The sequence below is a fragment of the Ictidomys tridecemlineatus genome, chromosome 11, assembly GCF_052094955.1.
Source record: "Ictidomys tridecemlineatus isolate mIctTri1 chromosome 11, mIctTri1.hap1, whole genome shotgun sequence".
Taxonomy (NCBI): Eukaryota; Metazoa; Chordata; class Mammalia; order Rodentia; family Sciuridae; genus Ictidomys; species Ictidomys tridecemlineatus.
In genome coordinates, this window is record NC_135487.1 from 15451131 (window position 1) to 15467400 (window position 16270).

Here is a 16270-nt window from a genome sequence, read left to right on the forward strand (position 1 = left end):
CTTTCAAAAAAAAAATCACCTCAGCACTCAATCCTGTCAAAATGTAATAGTGTGGTTAAGACTGCTGACAAAAATGCATATTAATGGATACTAATCAGTTTCATGAGTCATAATGGAGAATGAAACACCTGGATCCTAAGGGAATCTATGGATTACAGGGAAGGAGAAAAGATATTGTTAGTAAATTATTGCATTTTTTTTTTTCGGTGGGAGAGGGGGGATTGAGAGGGGATTAAGGATCAAACCCAGAACCTTGAGTATGCTAGACAAGTGTTCCACCACTGACATAAACCTCCAGCCCCAAACCTATTCCATTTTAGTCAAGCAACATCTATATGTCTATTAAGAAATAATTCAGAGAATGGTTTATTAATTCAGCCCTGACCAGGAATTTTTCATTTAAAGGCTTGAGTTTTTAATAAATGGCAAAAAATATACAAGGAAACCACGTTTTTTTTCTTTTGATTCATACACACTTAGTCACTCATCAAATTTTTATATTTTCTTTAAATAAAAATTAGAAGTACATGGGTGAAAATTCTTAAAATCAAGCTACTTTGATCATATCCAATGGACATTAATCTTAGCTAAAAAGCCATTAATACACACATTTCACAAACTTCTCTATCCTGGAGTAATCTAAATCATACACATTATTCATGCGTTGAAATTATAAGCGGAATAGTTTATTAGGAGCAAAGAACACCTTTCAAATGCCAATGTTGTTTCTGGAAGATTAGTTTGATAAATATAACTTCTATTTATTTATTCTAAATAATTTTTTTTAGTTGCCAAGGGGCCTTTTACTTATTTATATGCAGTGCTGAGAATCAAACCCAGTGCGTCACACATGCTAGGCAAGTGCTCTATCACTGAGCCACCACCCTAGCCACATCACTTATATTTATAGTCTACCGTTGCCTCCTATGATATCTAATGACTATGACTTACAAAACTTTACATTGCTACCCCTGAAACAAATATTCAATGGTTGTGAAATGAAAGAATAGCTAGACTTAAGATTTTCAATAAACAGGTGAATGTCTACTTTTGGTTGATAATGTACAAGATTAAATCACTTAATGGTAGCCTTTCCTAAGCATTGATCCAGATGTTACTATAACCTCTGGGGGGGGGGTTACTTTTATAAGATTCAGGGAAATTTTTGGTAATTCCTACTATCCTGTTATACTAGCTCTTTAAAATGTTTAAACAATAATTATAAATAGAACTCAGGAATAAAGATAAATTCAGGTTTCATAAGCTAAAGGCACAATGTGTTTTTTTTTTTAAAGTCATTTGAAAAGGGGTATCCCTTTCCAAATCCATTTTAAGTCTACCTAGATAAAAACTGGCTCACCCTCCTGCCCCCCCCTTTTTTTTGTTTTTGGATGGTGGTACTGGGGATTCCCCAGGACACATACTAGGCAAGCACTCCACCACTGAGCTGCATCCCAAGTCCAAAACTGCTTTCTTAGAAAGTAAAATCCACTGATATTTTGGCCTAATTTTTTTTAATGAATGACAGAAGAAAAGCAAAACTATGACAACTATCAACATAAAACACAAGAGAAAAATCCTTAATACCTCTTTTAATCTTGGACAAAACTAATTTTTTTTTTGGAGGGGGGGCATGCTGGAGATAGAACACAGGATCTTGTACAAGATGCCCAACTGGCACTCTACCATTGAATCATACCTCTAGAGTCTTTTACTTTAAATTCAAATTAGGTTGCTTTATGTTAGACATAATGCATTTTAAAGTAAAAACAGTTAATTTACAATTTAATTTTAACTTCACAGTATGTCTATATCTAATCAAGGTAAGAATGTACAGGGCTAGAGATAAAGCTCAATAGAGTGCTTGCCTTGCATGCACAAGGCATGCACAAGACCCTGGGTTCAATTACCAGCACCACAAAAACAAACACACACACACACACACACACACACAAAAAAAAAAAAAAAACAAAAACAAAAACAAGTATACTTGGCTGCACATGGTGGCCCATGAATATAATAATCCCAGTGGCTTGGGAGGTTGAGGCAGGAGGACCTTGAGTTCAAAGCCAGTCTCAGCAATGGCAAAGTGCTAAGCAACTGAGACCTTGTCTCTAAATTTAAAAATACAAAATAGGGCTTGGGATGTGGCTCAGTGGTTGAGTAAGTTCAATTTCTGGTACCAAAAAAAAAAAAAAAAAAAAAAAAAGAATGTACACTTGGAGTCATGTAGAAAAGGGTTTGAATCTTGCCTTTGCTACTTGTAGTTGTACTTAGTTTGCCACTAACTACAAATACCAAACTACTTACCCTTGGATCTCTGAGTTCCTTATATTTAAAGTAGGGACCATAAAACCTACCTTGTATGGTTGTGCATTATATGTAACACCTCCTTAGCACAGAGCCCCATATACAGGACTCACACCATTGTTAACTCTTAATAACCTACCATTAAACAAGAGCTTGCAGTTTAAAAAACAGCAAACAGAGAGTTATTTGTTTTCCATACTTCATCTATATTTTTATTTTTCAAAATAAAAATGAAAACCAGATATCACAGTTATCTGGCTCCTCTTTATATAGATGGATACACCTGTCATTTCTATTCTTCACAACATTTCCCACCTGTTGTTCTGAATCCATGCAAGTTGTTTTTAAGAAGCCATCTTTAATGATTTTCTTCCTTTGTCTGCTTTAGCTGTTCACTACCCAATGTTTACTTGGCTTTAATTAATGTTTATGTCTTTTAAGCGGCAAAATTAAAGATCTTCAAAATAAACAAACAAATAAAACAAACCTCATTGGTATTTTTACTAACCTACCCATCTTCCCTTTCTGAGCTATATTTTTATCTGCTATAATTACTGTTGTAAACTATTTTCTGATCTAATTCTTAAATAAACATACAATGATACTTTCTCAAGCAGCCTGATCTTTTTTGCTTTCTCCTTCCTATGCTATGTTCTAGCAATTCCCTAAAACTATTAAAACTTCTCTAAATTCATTTTATTTTCTTACAGATCATGGGAGTCTTAGTACTACTAACAACTGTGGTGGCCTTTATTATAGTTTTGGTTTTGTCTTTTTTTTTTAATCCCTGACCAACTAGATCCAGGTATATCATTGTAAACACCAGTTCTTATTTTTTTCTATTTAAGTCCACTGTCTGAAATGTCCCAAAATGTGAAAAAAAAAAAAAATCTATAACTGGGTTCCTCAAAATGTAATCAGGAACATTGGCATCATCTAGGAGTCTGCTAAAAATGCAGACTCTTCCCCTACCTCAATCTGATAATCAGAATCTTCATTTTAAAAAACAAAATCCCCAGGGATTTCTACCCTCATTTAGCAGCACTACTAAATGAATTGTGACCTAAACCAATTAACTACAAAATTAAAATAGACACCAGAAATTCCTTCAAAATCATTTTATATGTGCAACAAAAAAATCTCATTTATCTTCTCTTTCACATTTAGGACAGCCAAATAGAAATGACATTATGATGATTAATGCATATATCTATATTACTACTAATAATATAAAAATAGGTTTAAATAACAATATTTATTGTTGATTGTATTTACAGCAAATGTTTTCCACAAAAACTCTAAACAGATTTTTTTTTTTTAATTTTTAAAATGGTTGCATTGCTCAGGAGTGAACCCAGAGCCTCATACATGCTAGGCAGACCATTTATCACTGAGCTACATTCCCAGTCCTTTTTATTTTACTTTCAGTTTCACAAAGTTGCCCAGACTGGGTTTGAACTTATGATTCTCCTGCCTCAGTGCAGCTGTTTGTGTGCCACAGTGCACCACATCAGATTATATTTAAATGTGATAATTTATTTTGTGTGTGTATGATACTAGGGATTGAATCTAGGGCTTCACTTTAATGCTAGCAAGTGTTCTACCACTCAGCTATATCCCCAGCTAAATATTTTATTTCTTAACAGAAGCATGGAAAAGTTCCAATGAGTCAATATTAAACACATACCACTTAACCAGAAATACTTAATTACACCATAACCTGCCAGAAGGACATCTAAATTCTCCTGACCAACTGTATGAAGGAAGTGAAATTAAAATACCAAACTGAGGGGCTGGGGTTATGGCTCAGCGGTAGAGCGCTTGCCTCACACATACGGGGACCTGGGTTCAATCCTCAGCACCACATAAAAATAAATAAACAAAATAGAGGTATTGTGTCCAACTACAAGTAAAAAAATATTAATAAATAAAATATTAAACTGAAAAAAAATATTCTCCTGACTAAACTGAGGTACTTGAATAACAGCCAAATAAGCAAGTACCATTATAATCAGTAAGTTCAAATAAAGACAATTCATTGTGATAGTATTTTAATTAATATAAAACAAAATTTTCAAAATGATGTAGCCGATAATAGTAATGGCTTTTTGAAATAATATTCTGTTTAACCTACTTAAAAATACCTAGGCAAATAAAATTCAAAGAATTTCTGGCTGATAAAATTAATCTCCCAGGGTTGGGGCTGTAACTCAGTAGTAGAACACTTGCCTAGCATGTGTGAAGCACTGGGTTCAAACCTTAGCACCACATAAATAAAGGTATTGTGTCCATCTACAATTTTAAAAATGTATAAAATTAATCTCCCAAGAACATCTGATGGAAATGTTTATAAATTCTATTAAGAGGTTATGTGAAAAATGAGAGCTCTGACAACAGTGGTTTCAGATTTAAGGAAATATTTTTTCTTTTGCATATGTGAAAATGTGAGGCTGAGCTCTTTTTTCATCAATGCTACTCTACCTGACAATACTGATTCTCACCTTCATTTACTCTTGTAGAAAATGATTAAAAAATTATTAAACTCCACATTATTTTAAAAGGATCTCACTATGTTGCCCAAGTTGTGGGTTAAAGTTATCTTCCAATCTTAGGTTCCTGAACAATTAGGAATATAGGCTACTACAAAGACCCTTCCTAACTTCTTTTTATTGTTGTTTTTAAATACTTATTTTTTAGGTGTAGTTGGACACAATACTTTTATTTATTTATTTTTATGTGGTGCTGAGGATCAAACCCAGAGCCTTGCACATGGTAGGCAAGCTCTCCACCACTGAGCCACAACCTCAGCCCTGTCCCCTTCCTACCTTCTTAATAATTTGACAAGCAAGCCTAAAAGTCACCAGTTGGTAATTTTAAGTGAAATAGTTCAAAGAAACACTCCTCTTGTTCATTAGTTTTTATTTATTTTTACTACCCACTTTATTTACTTACTTCACAGTACTGGGGATTTAACAGAGGTACTACTCCCAGCCATTTTACTTATTTTTTTAAAAATTTGAAACAGGGTCTCAATAAATTAGTGAGACTGTCCTCTAATTTGAGATCCTTCTGCCTCAGCCTCCCAGGTTGCTGGAATTTTGGAGTTTGCCAAAAGGTCTGACTTATTAGATATTTTTCCCACTTTCAGGAAATGTCTGCACATGATTGTGATTTCAGTCACAAATTTCTAAACACAATAGAAATGTCATTTTTTTCATAGCTATTAAGGCAGGAGATATTCCCCTATATAAGTATAATACACTCTACAGGAAAATACCTAATAAAATCTTACTTCTAAAAATAATCTAAATAATTTCAGGGTTAGCCATCAATACAGGTTAAATTCAAAATGTTTGTAAGAGCAACTTTCGTTTTTTGTAAAAAACATACCATAAATAAGTGAGCTGCCCCATCAATCTCCATCCTTCCTCTGGCTCAGCCAACATTTAAATTACTCAAATGTAGATACTTCTGGTGTTAGACCATTCCTTTGTTTCAGTGAGTGATACTTTGATTTTGGGACACAAGGGAAAATTTATAAAACAAAAAACTCTGGAAAATACCTATATTTTGTCTTTCTGATCCTTAAACAACAGGATAATCACTGTGCTTCCCCCCAAACTCAAATTTATTTGACAGTCTTCATTCAGGAGATAGGGTACTACTCAGAAGACTGAATCAGGAGGATCCCCAATTCTAGGGCCAGCCTAACAAATTAGTGAGATCCTCTCTCAAAATAAAATTCAAAAGGGCTGGGGATATGGCTCAGTGGTAGAACACTGCCTAATATATATGAGGCCCTGGGTTTGATCCTAAGTACCATGCAAAGAAAGAGTGAGAAAAAGACAAGGCAGACTACATCACTACTCCTTCTTAATTATTACTTAATTTGTCTACAGATCATCAGGTCCCTAACATCTTCCTAAGTCTTGTTATGAATGCAGCATTTGGAGGAATAGGTATATTGTGGAATGAGCACCTTACTTCAAGTAAATTTCCATTTTGAGCTGCAGAACTTCTACCTTTTTGACTGATGAGGAATTAAGTACTTCCTCAAGGAAAATGATATTGAAAAACTAGTGTATTAAGGTGACCTGCAAGAAAATTGTATTAATATGAAAAAAGAAATGTTGTAATGTTTACTTTAAATAGAGAACTTCTCGCATGGTACTTAAAATGCACACTGGTAGTATTTCTCAATCATATATCCAAACTCTAACAACCTTCCTCAAATCTTCCCCCTCACTCCTTTATAACTTCTTCTCTTGTAGCATGTCATGTCAAGGTTTCGAATAAAAAGCCTCCTGAAAGTACTGCACAAGTGATTCTATTTGCCTTCCTCTAAAAGTTTTCTAGGATCATATTTAATGTGGCTGTGCCACAATTTCCTCAGAAAATCTTTTTGGCAACCTGTCATACCAAAGCCAACATTTCTATCTGACACCTGTAGACCCAGGACTAATCCCAGCAAAGGTACTTTCTGACAATTTAAAAATCCAGGAATTCAGCCCTTTTATTTCTGATATGCTACTCCATCACTACCCTCCTTCTAATAGGTACCCAATATCTGTAATACTGAATTTGAGTACAGGAATTCCATTTGATTAAAACATCCTCAATTATACAACTACTGCATCTGTTTTGCACAATTGAACCCATCACACCCCACCCAAAATCACCAACACAACATTTTGAACATGTTAAATTTTATTAAAAATATTAACATCGTACAAATATTCCAATACAGTTATGGTACACGAACACTGTACCAAAAGCATGTTTTTTCTTAAAATCATGATTAAATGAAAAAAGTTCTTGTAAATGTCCCAATTTGGATATTGCTCATGTTACTGTATGCATACCAGCAATTTAATGTTTGCAGGAGCTTTCAGTCCAATTGTAGAAACATAGTACTCAATACCAAAATAAGCACATGTAAGTACAATTCTACCTATGTTATTGAACAGGTTAGAAAAGACCCTATGCCCAACTTTCGTAAGTGAGAAATCAAGATAAGCAATGTTTCATAGGATCCTGACAAAGTTCTACATAAAACATCCCTTATTTATTTGAGCAATTTAAGTTTTCCCACAAAATGCCTTCTTTGTTTTTGGTCCCATATGTATTTTGTTGTAAATGTATTAAGTCAACAAGTCTGAACTGCATTTCTCTTTTTTTTTTCTTTTTTCTTTTGTGGTGCTGGGGATGGAACCCAGGGCCTTGTGAATTCCAGGCAAGCACTTTACCAACTGAGCTATATCCCCAGCTGTATTGCATTTCTTATCTTATACAAACTCATTGGAATTATTTGACGTTTCTATCTCTTACCGTAAAACTTCCAAGGAGCATGCTTTTCTTTAGTTCAATCTTAAAAGTTCTATACTCTGATTTTTTTCCTATTACTGATACATGCATAAAATGTGCCAGAAGAGAAGCAAAGCACTTTAACACAACACTGCAATTCTTAAAAGTATACGTTCATTGTAGTGCGTACAGCTAATCTACAGCAAACTTACAGATAAAGATTTCTATTCACAATGCTTACTAGCACATGTTAACACCTAACAAATTCTTTTTCTACAGTAATATCACCAACCAATAAAGGTAATGCTCTATACTTAGGAGGTTCTTTAGACATATAAATCCATAATTACTTTAAATAAGTGCTTATATCATAATTATTTTTATATGGTATCGACAGAAATGCCTAGTTATTAAATTTAATTTTTGTCAATTTATATTTAACCATCGTGAAATACCTTATAGAATGTGAGGAATTTTTAGCAATCATCTAAATTTTGAATCTTAATTCTACATATATCTACTAATCTTACCAGTTAATAAGTTCCTTATATTTTTGTGTGCTAGGGATTGAACTCAGGGCCTCTAACAAGCTAAGCATGCACTTTATTACTGAGCTATATCCTAAGCCCCAAGTTTGTTTCTGTTAATATTCAAGGTCTTAAAATTTTGGCAATGTATACCCTCTTGACCAACAGTCAGACAGTCATTATATCAATGTATCTCTAAAGTAACACAGCTGTTGTCTGTCAAACTGCTAAAACTTTTAGGTTTAATTTTACAATGTTAAAGTTTTGGAGAATTTAAAATATATATATCTTCTTGTGTTTAAACCAAATATGTCGTCTAGTTTAAACCCTCCAGTCTATCATACCTTCTGTTTTTACTACAATTTGTGTACAATGACATTTATTATGATGCATTATATACTACCCAATAAAAATATAGTAAATATATTAGAGGGACAGAAATCATAGTACAATAAGTCAACTTTATGGTCTCTCCAAGATTCCTTTTAAGATTGTAAGGTGTCTGTCTTGATTGCTTAAAATATACCCTGAGTATTTCATTACTTCAGTACTTGCAGGCCTTTCTTGCTAAACAGCTGCTAATCTAAGAATAAGTGAAGTATTTATTATATGTTCCTAATAAGAACAGATTTAATATTACATAATCTATTTTTCTACAAGTCCAAGGTAACTGCCCACTTATAGGATATGGGCATTCTCCCACACTTAGTGCCCCACTACTGATTTTAAAAAAAAAAAATAGAAAAAAAAAGTTCTTACCAATAATTCCACTGGTTATCGTCCCCAGCGAACCCCACCTAGCAAGTCGACATCATGACATGTCAGGTCAGGGCAGCCTCAACCTCGCTTCCCTGATAGTCAGGTGATAAAAGGAAGGAGTTAAAACAGGAAAAGTACACTTGCAGATTTCTGGATAACATCTGAAAATGATTTTAAAAAAACAAAACAAAACAAAACAAAACCAGAGCTTCTGGTAACCTCTAAATAAAAAAAATATGTATATATATATATATATATATATATATATATATAATACATATATTTAAAAAGAAAAAAAATCTTCTATAAAGATTACCAGTAACTACTTAAAATTAATTATTCATGTTAAGTTAATGACAAATACATTAAATAGGCAGCATTTTTATAGCCTGATGTTTGCATTTCAAAAGACCTAATCAACAAACTTGCAATGTAAAAGTAAATGTATCTGGTTAATGGATTTGTTATTCTGAATTCTCCAATAGTCATCCAATCCACTGGCTAGCTTGTAACAACTCAACTCCTAAGTTAACAGAAGCTCTCATTCTTAGAGAAACAAAAACACACTTATAAATCCAGTGTACTCTTTCTATAAGGCTTTTACTTAGCTGTTCACTTAAGAGACTCCACATAATAAAGGACAACACAAACATTTACTGTAATTGATTTTAAGAATACTAGATAGCTCAGTATAACGTTCTATCTAGAAAATCAAATTGGCAATTTTTAACATAATTATACGTTGTTTTAACTAACAAAAATAGCCTTATAGCAAGTATTTACTGGAAGGGTTTGGTTTTACAAATACTACACAATTAATAAAACATAGGTATGATTATTTTCAAATGGGCAGGAGGCAATGATGTAATGAGTTTCAAGAATTAATATGGCTTTATGCTAGAAGTGGAATTTTATATCCTTTCTCTATGTAATTTAAAATATATAATTTATTCTGATGCATGCTGACCTTTATAAGAGGTTTACCTCCTAAATCAGAGTTCAAAATCAAGTGAGAGAAAAATTACCTACTACTAACAGAAAGCATTGGGCTTTCTTTTGCAGAATAACTCCAGTAACTCAGAAAACTGAAAAACAATCGTACTTAACTACTTTGTTTAAAAAAAACTAACTACAGAACCATAATTCGTTTTTCTTATCTTTTGATCAAGTAAACTTGAATTTATTGGAAATCTGGCAACTTATTAGAACTTTTTTGCTTTTAAGTAATTAAAATACCTTTATATAAATACAAACATTTAAGCAACTGCTATAAATGAGTGATCAAATAAAAATTAGCATTTTCATTATAGGGGTGGGGTATATTTGTCAATATTAGGATTCCTACAAAAAGAGGTCTACCTCAATATAGTTATAGTTTCCAATAAACACTTTAGTATAACAGGCTCAACAGCCTACTCAATTAGGTTGGGGGCGGAAAAAACACAGAAATGTAGACTAGGAAGCCAATTTACTCAGAACTTTCAATTTGCCCCTATTAAAAAACAAAACAAAAAAATACTCTACCACAAATCTAAAATAAAGACTTTCCTCAGGTTTATACATTATATTGTTAAGATTTATTTCTGTAAAAAATTGCGCTCTGAATTTATTTTCTCTCAATGCTGCTACAATAATTTATAAGACATCAAAAAAGAAAAGCTCTAAGTGACACGTTTACATATGTTTTATAGTCAATTAAGTAAAAAAAATATTAGAGGACATCTCTGCAGATAGATTTTTAATTGGTGAGGGACAGACAAGGAAGTAGTCACTTTAAAATTCAAAATATAACTTGCAATTAAAGATTTTGACATGGAACCCAAGTTCTTGTTTTTGCTTAGAGTTTATATTTTAGGTTGGGTAAGAGAAGCACAATAAACTTTTTCAGAATTACTTCTATTTCCATTCCTAATTTTCTTCATGACAACTTTGCAGCTTGTAACATCTAAGTTTTTAGAAATGTAAACAACTCAAATTTTATTTGTAGAAAAATCAGGGTTTAAGGTCTAATTTAAAGATTTACAGCTTCATTTTGTATTTTCAAAATTTAATAGCAGCATTTAAAGATGCTTGTTGTCTTTACTTGCAGACAGGGGCATAAGAAAAACAATTAAACCTAAACCTTACTGAATAACACCCATGTTAACTTGGAACTCAACAGACCATGTTTCCAAAAAAATAAAAGAAATGATAATAAGGCCTGTTAAATTACTATACTGTTTTGAGTGAACTTTGAAAAAGGAATGAGATATATTGACTTTCATCAGCAAGCTAATTTTTTATTCAAAATGAAGAGAAGTCATGAAACTCAAAATGTGATCTAACTAAGCTCACAAGGTATTAAGTGGCTTATGATTTTGAAATCTAATATTGCTATCACAAAAGGCACCAAACAGGAACAAAACAAAATAATGGTATAACCATTTTAATTATTTCCCAATGGAGTATATTTTTATTAATAAAAAAATATTTTAGAGGGGCTAAGGATGTAGCTCAGTGGTATAGTTGCTTGCTTAGCATGAACAAAACCCTGGGTTTTCATCCCCAGCTCCAAAAGAAAAAAAAAATTAGAACCATCTAAGACTAAAAGGGATGGGAAAATGTGATAGTAACTTGAAAGTGACCCAGAATATTCTGCACTATAAAGTTTACAGTCTTTTGTTCTTCTCATTCTCAAGCAAAAATGTCATTAGAATAAATAGGAATTTTTAAAGGAAACAGGGAAATGTTTTGACTTGGCTAGCAAAAAATTTAGCCATTAGAGATAGTCAAAATATAAAAATAAAAGAAATACAGAAAGTCAGAGGTATAACTACTAGATATTTAAAAGCCTCTTATAAGCATGACTGAATCCCAAAGCAAATTTACATGGCAATAGGAAATTATATTCCTAAACCAGTAACTGAAGAGGTAGTCACAATCACGTATACTAAAACTGAAGTTTAGTGCGCAGTGCAATTGACGCCACAGTACTAACAAGTTTCTTTGTATGTATGTTTACTTATGCACAAATAAGGTCTGCAGCCACAAATTATCCTAAGAATGTGGGTCAAAGTAAATTGCAATCTGCTTTCCCAGCCCCATTTACTTGTTTTAATGTGAATTATCCAATGCCTGCAAAAATGTTCAAAAACCTTCCGAACCTGTTTTTTTAAATAAAGAATAGAATTTCAAAATTAGAAAAGATTATGAGAGAACACCAATCAATCAATGCTATTTGGAATACTTGAATTTAGACTAACTCTCAGTCTGACAGCCACAATACATGTTGGAATAGACAAGAAATTTTGCATGAATTTGATCACTCACATAGGCAGTTATAATTTGAAAACAATATTCCTTGCAAGGATTACGAATAAAATAATGTTTTAGGACACAATTGAATTTGAAATAGGTAATGTTTTGAATAGATTTTTGAGTTTTATTGAAATCTTACATGAACAAGAAATTGGAAATACAATCACATCAAAGAACAAATTGTCACGGCTTTGACGTTTAAGCCAAACAAATTTTGTAGGGCAGATTTCAAAAAAGTGTGAAGTTATAACAATTTAAAAACACAGTTAACCTACTTCTAGGAATGCAAAACATACAATCATAGGTTATTTTCAATACAAGAAAACTTAAATTTGTTTGCTTTAATTTCTTAAAACTACTAAGACAAAGCACTAGCTTGTATTTTTATTTACAGCATACTTCATACTCCTATGTATTCTATCCCAAATCAAAAAAAAAAAAAAAAATATATTGAAACTGTCCAAACCAAAGGTTCTGTAAAATCATGATTTAACAGCTTATTCTGAAGCTAAAATGAAGCCTGAAACGATAAAAGCATTGTAATCCCCAGAATAAGGGAACTCTGCAAGCTCAATAATGTCCAAGAGCATTTATGAAAAGAAGAAAAATAAAAAGACTTGAGTATATACACAATAGTGATTTCTTCAGCCCAATACAAATGGCAGCAAATTGCTACTTAAAGATGAAACCGATAAGCCAATTATTTTTTTTGAAGAATGTAGATCTAGAGCCAATCGTATCTTGCCAGTATCATTTTCAAGCCCTCACTTGTCTATTTCCACTGTTGCCCATAAGTATCCTGATAAAACTCCTGGTTGTCATTATTGTAACCATAGTTACCAGAATAGTCACCACCTTGCTGAAGCGGTTGCTGAGCGATGGGTTGGGAACCCCAGTTCTGTTGGTTGTTGGTCTGACGACGCTTGGAATCAGGTTGGTTGTACCCATCTGCCTTTCTCTTGCCTCCTACATTGCCCCCACGATTGCCCCGAGCTCCACGGGAACCACGGCCTCTCTGCTGTTGTGCAGGACCCCCTCTACCACCCCTAGAGCCTCTTGGTGGTCCCAAAGGTGCCCCCCTCTGTGAATAGCCAGCTCTACCTCTTGGAGGTGGTGCTCCCCGCCCCCTTGGTGGTGGTGGAGCACCTCGCCCTCCCCTTCCTCCTCCTCTTCCTCTTACTGCATAGCCATCATCATAGCCGTAGTAGGGGTCTTCATAGCCGCCACGATAGTCGTGATAATCATAACCATAGTAATCATCATAGTAATCTTCATAGCCATAGTAATCTGGAGGGTAGCCATATCCACCTCTCCCTCCACCACGACCTCGACCTCTAATTGGAGGTGGCATTCGAGGGGGAGGGTGATAATAATAATCTTCATACCTAGCAATGAAGTGAAGGGAAAAGAGGAAAAAACCAATCAGTTTACATCAAGAATCTTTCAGACAGTAGAATGAAATGGACATAACATTGTTATGTTCATATATGAATACATAACCAGTGTAACTCCCCATCATGTACAACCACAAGAATGGGAAGTGATCACCATGTTATGAATAACATGTAAAGATACACTCTATTGTCATGTATAACAAAGAACAAATTAAAAAAAACCCCTTTCTGAATTTTTATTAATCATTATATAACCATTATCAAATTATTCCTCGTTTAACGACACATTTATTAAAATATAGACTCACGCAGTGCTTCTGGAGGCCTGTCTAGCAGCCTGGCGTTCTTTCCTTTTCTTATCTGGAGGTTTAGCTAAGACTATTTCAATTTCTTCCCCTTCTATTTCTTTTCCATTCATTTCATCCATGGCCTAAACAAAATTAGAAAAATAAATTTATTTTATAAGAAACAATATTTTTAAACGTAACCTAAGTGTTACTTAATATATTTAGTAAACAATCTTGTAATTATTTTAATTTGCAAAAAACAATTTAGTCTAGTCTGAAGTTTGTTTTTTTTTTAAAGAGAGAGTGAAAGAGGGAGGGAGGGAGGGGGAGAGAGAGAGAGAGAGAGAATTTTAATATTTATTTTTTAGTTATCGGCGGACACAACATCTTTCTTTGTATGTGGTGCTGAAGATCGAACTGCACGCATGCCAGGCGAGCGCGCTACCACTTGAGCCACATCCCCAGCCCTGAAGTTTTTTTTAAAAAGAACTCCAAGGCTGGGGTTGTGGCTCAGTGGCAAGCCTTGACTCGCACATGTGAGGCACACTGGGTTCAATCCTCAGTACCACATAAAAATAAACAAAATAAAGATATTGTGTCCATGTATAACTAAAAAAATTTTTAAAAACTCCATTCCCTTCATCTTATTTTTTATATATAAATTACATTGAGAACAAGATCAATGTCCTCCTGTTACACTTAACAAAAAAGATGCCTAGTTGCTGTTCCTTAGTTCCAAGTAACTCTTTAAAGCTTAGCCCTATCCAAGAAGCAAATGCCATACCACAGAAAAATGCCAGCATTAATACAAACCAGGCAAAAATAAACTTTTCAGAATTCAAATCTTCAAATAAATATACAGTATTCAACATACAGGCCTTACACAAAAATTTCAAGGATTTAAAAATACAAACGAGGTTAACCAATGAAATTCAACACGATACTAACAAAAAAAGCCTAGGTTTCCCTCATAAACTCCTAGGTTTCCCTCTTAATCTGTAACATACTTTGAATAGTTAACAGCAAAGAGTCCAAAAAAGGCTAATAAAGTCTCAAATATCACCTAGAATACAAGAAATACGCATTCTATGTTCTAATCCTTTATTTATGCTATTCCACTTAACAATCTCTGCCACACTTCAAGATTCAGGTACTCAATAACAAACCACTACAACAAAAATTTTTATTTTCCTATACAACCTTTCCCCCTGCTGGGCATACATAATAAATGCTCTATCGTAAAAAATTTGACAAGGCAGGCACTTCTGTAATCCCTGCAACTGGGGAGGCTAAGACAGAAGGATTGCAAGTCTGAGGCCAGCTTGGGTACCTGAGAAAGACCCTGTCTTACAGTTTTTAAAAAAGAAGATGGAGAGGATGTGATGTAGCTCAGTTGGTAGAGTGCCTACCCAACAAGTATGAGGCCCTGGGCTCAATCCAGTACTGGGGGCGGGGGGGGGGGGGGGAGAATGTCCAGTGACAAGTATCTAGATTAAAAATTACATTAATCTTCCTTTTGATTTCAATTTTCCTCACTTCCCATGTCAGCTTTGGGATGCTCCTGCTAACGCAATTGAATAAGTCCACAAAAATGTTGTGGTATAGGGACTGAGGATGTAACTTAGCATCCTCAGCATTTGGAACATCACCACCACACATAAAAAGGAACTAAGGATTCCTGCTGTAAACAAAAGATTGGAGCATCTACTCTTTTCCCTGACTTTCCCAGTTCTTAAAATTTATTTCATAGGCTTCTCTGGCAAACCACCCTACCAGTTCTTAAAAATACTTTCTTTTATTTTTTTTAATGTTTATTTTTTTAGTTGTAATTGCACACAATACCTTCATTTTATCTATTTTTTTATGTGGTGCTGAGGATTGAACCCAGGGTCTCGCACATGTGAGGCGAGCACTCTACTGATGAGCCACAACCCAGCCCCTTATAAATACTTTCAATTAAGTCAACTATTTAATACTAACTAAATAAAAAATAATATTTAGAAAATATTATATAAGTTTGTTAGATCTGTTCTATACCATTGGAAATTTCAAAAAGACAAACATTAATTTCTAAATCAAACTATGAATTTTATGAGCAATATTCCCTCATTAGATTCCATCAATAAACAAACCAATTAATTCTAAACTATGGCTGGGGACGTAGCTCAGTTAGTGTTTGCCTAACAAACATGAAGTCCTTGGGTTTGATGCTCAGCATGAAGTGGAGTAGCTAAAAGATAATTTTCTTTTTCTTTCTTTTTTGGTGGCACTTGGAATGGAACCCAGGACCTCATGCAAGTGCTCCATGACTCCATGTTCCTTGCCCTTTACTTCTTTTTTAAGCAATTTATCTGTTTAGGAAGTTTTAACAAGATTTGAGTTATCAAGAAGA

The 16270-nt window shown here is 33.7% G+C and overlaps 1 protein-coding gene across 3 annotated transcripts in view; it reads right to left on the reverse strand.

Moving 5' to 3' along the window:
- Nucleotides 1–12298: 12298 nt before the first annotated feature.
- The window catches only part of Hnrnpr (heterogeneous nuclear ribonucleoprotein R), a 36294-nt gene continuing 32322 nt past the window's right edge, over nt 12299–16270 (reverse strand). For all 3 annotated transcript variants that reach the window (XM_078025588.1, XM_005317577.5, XM_040288092.2), the window contains 2 exons: nt 13900–14021; nt 12299–13582 (listed from right to left, as the gene is read on the reverse strand). In XM_078025588.1, the coding sequence (XP_077881714.1) occupies nt 12970–13582; nt 13900–14021 (735 nt within the window). In that variant the 3' untranslated portion in view covers nt 12299–12969. The remainder of the gene's footprint in view (nt 13583–13899; nt 14022–16270) is intronic.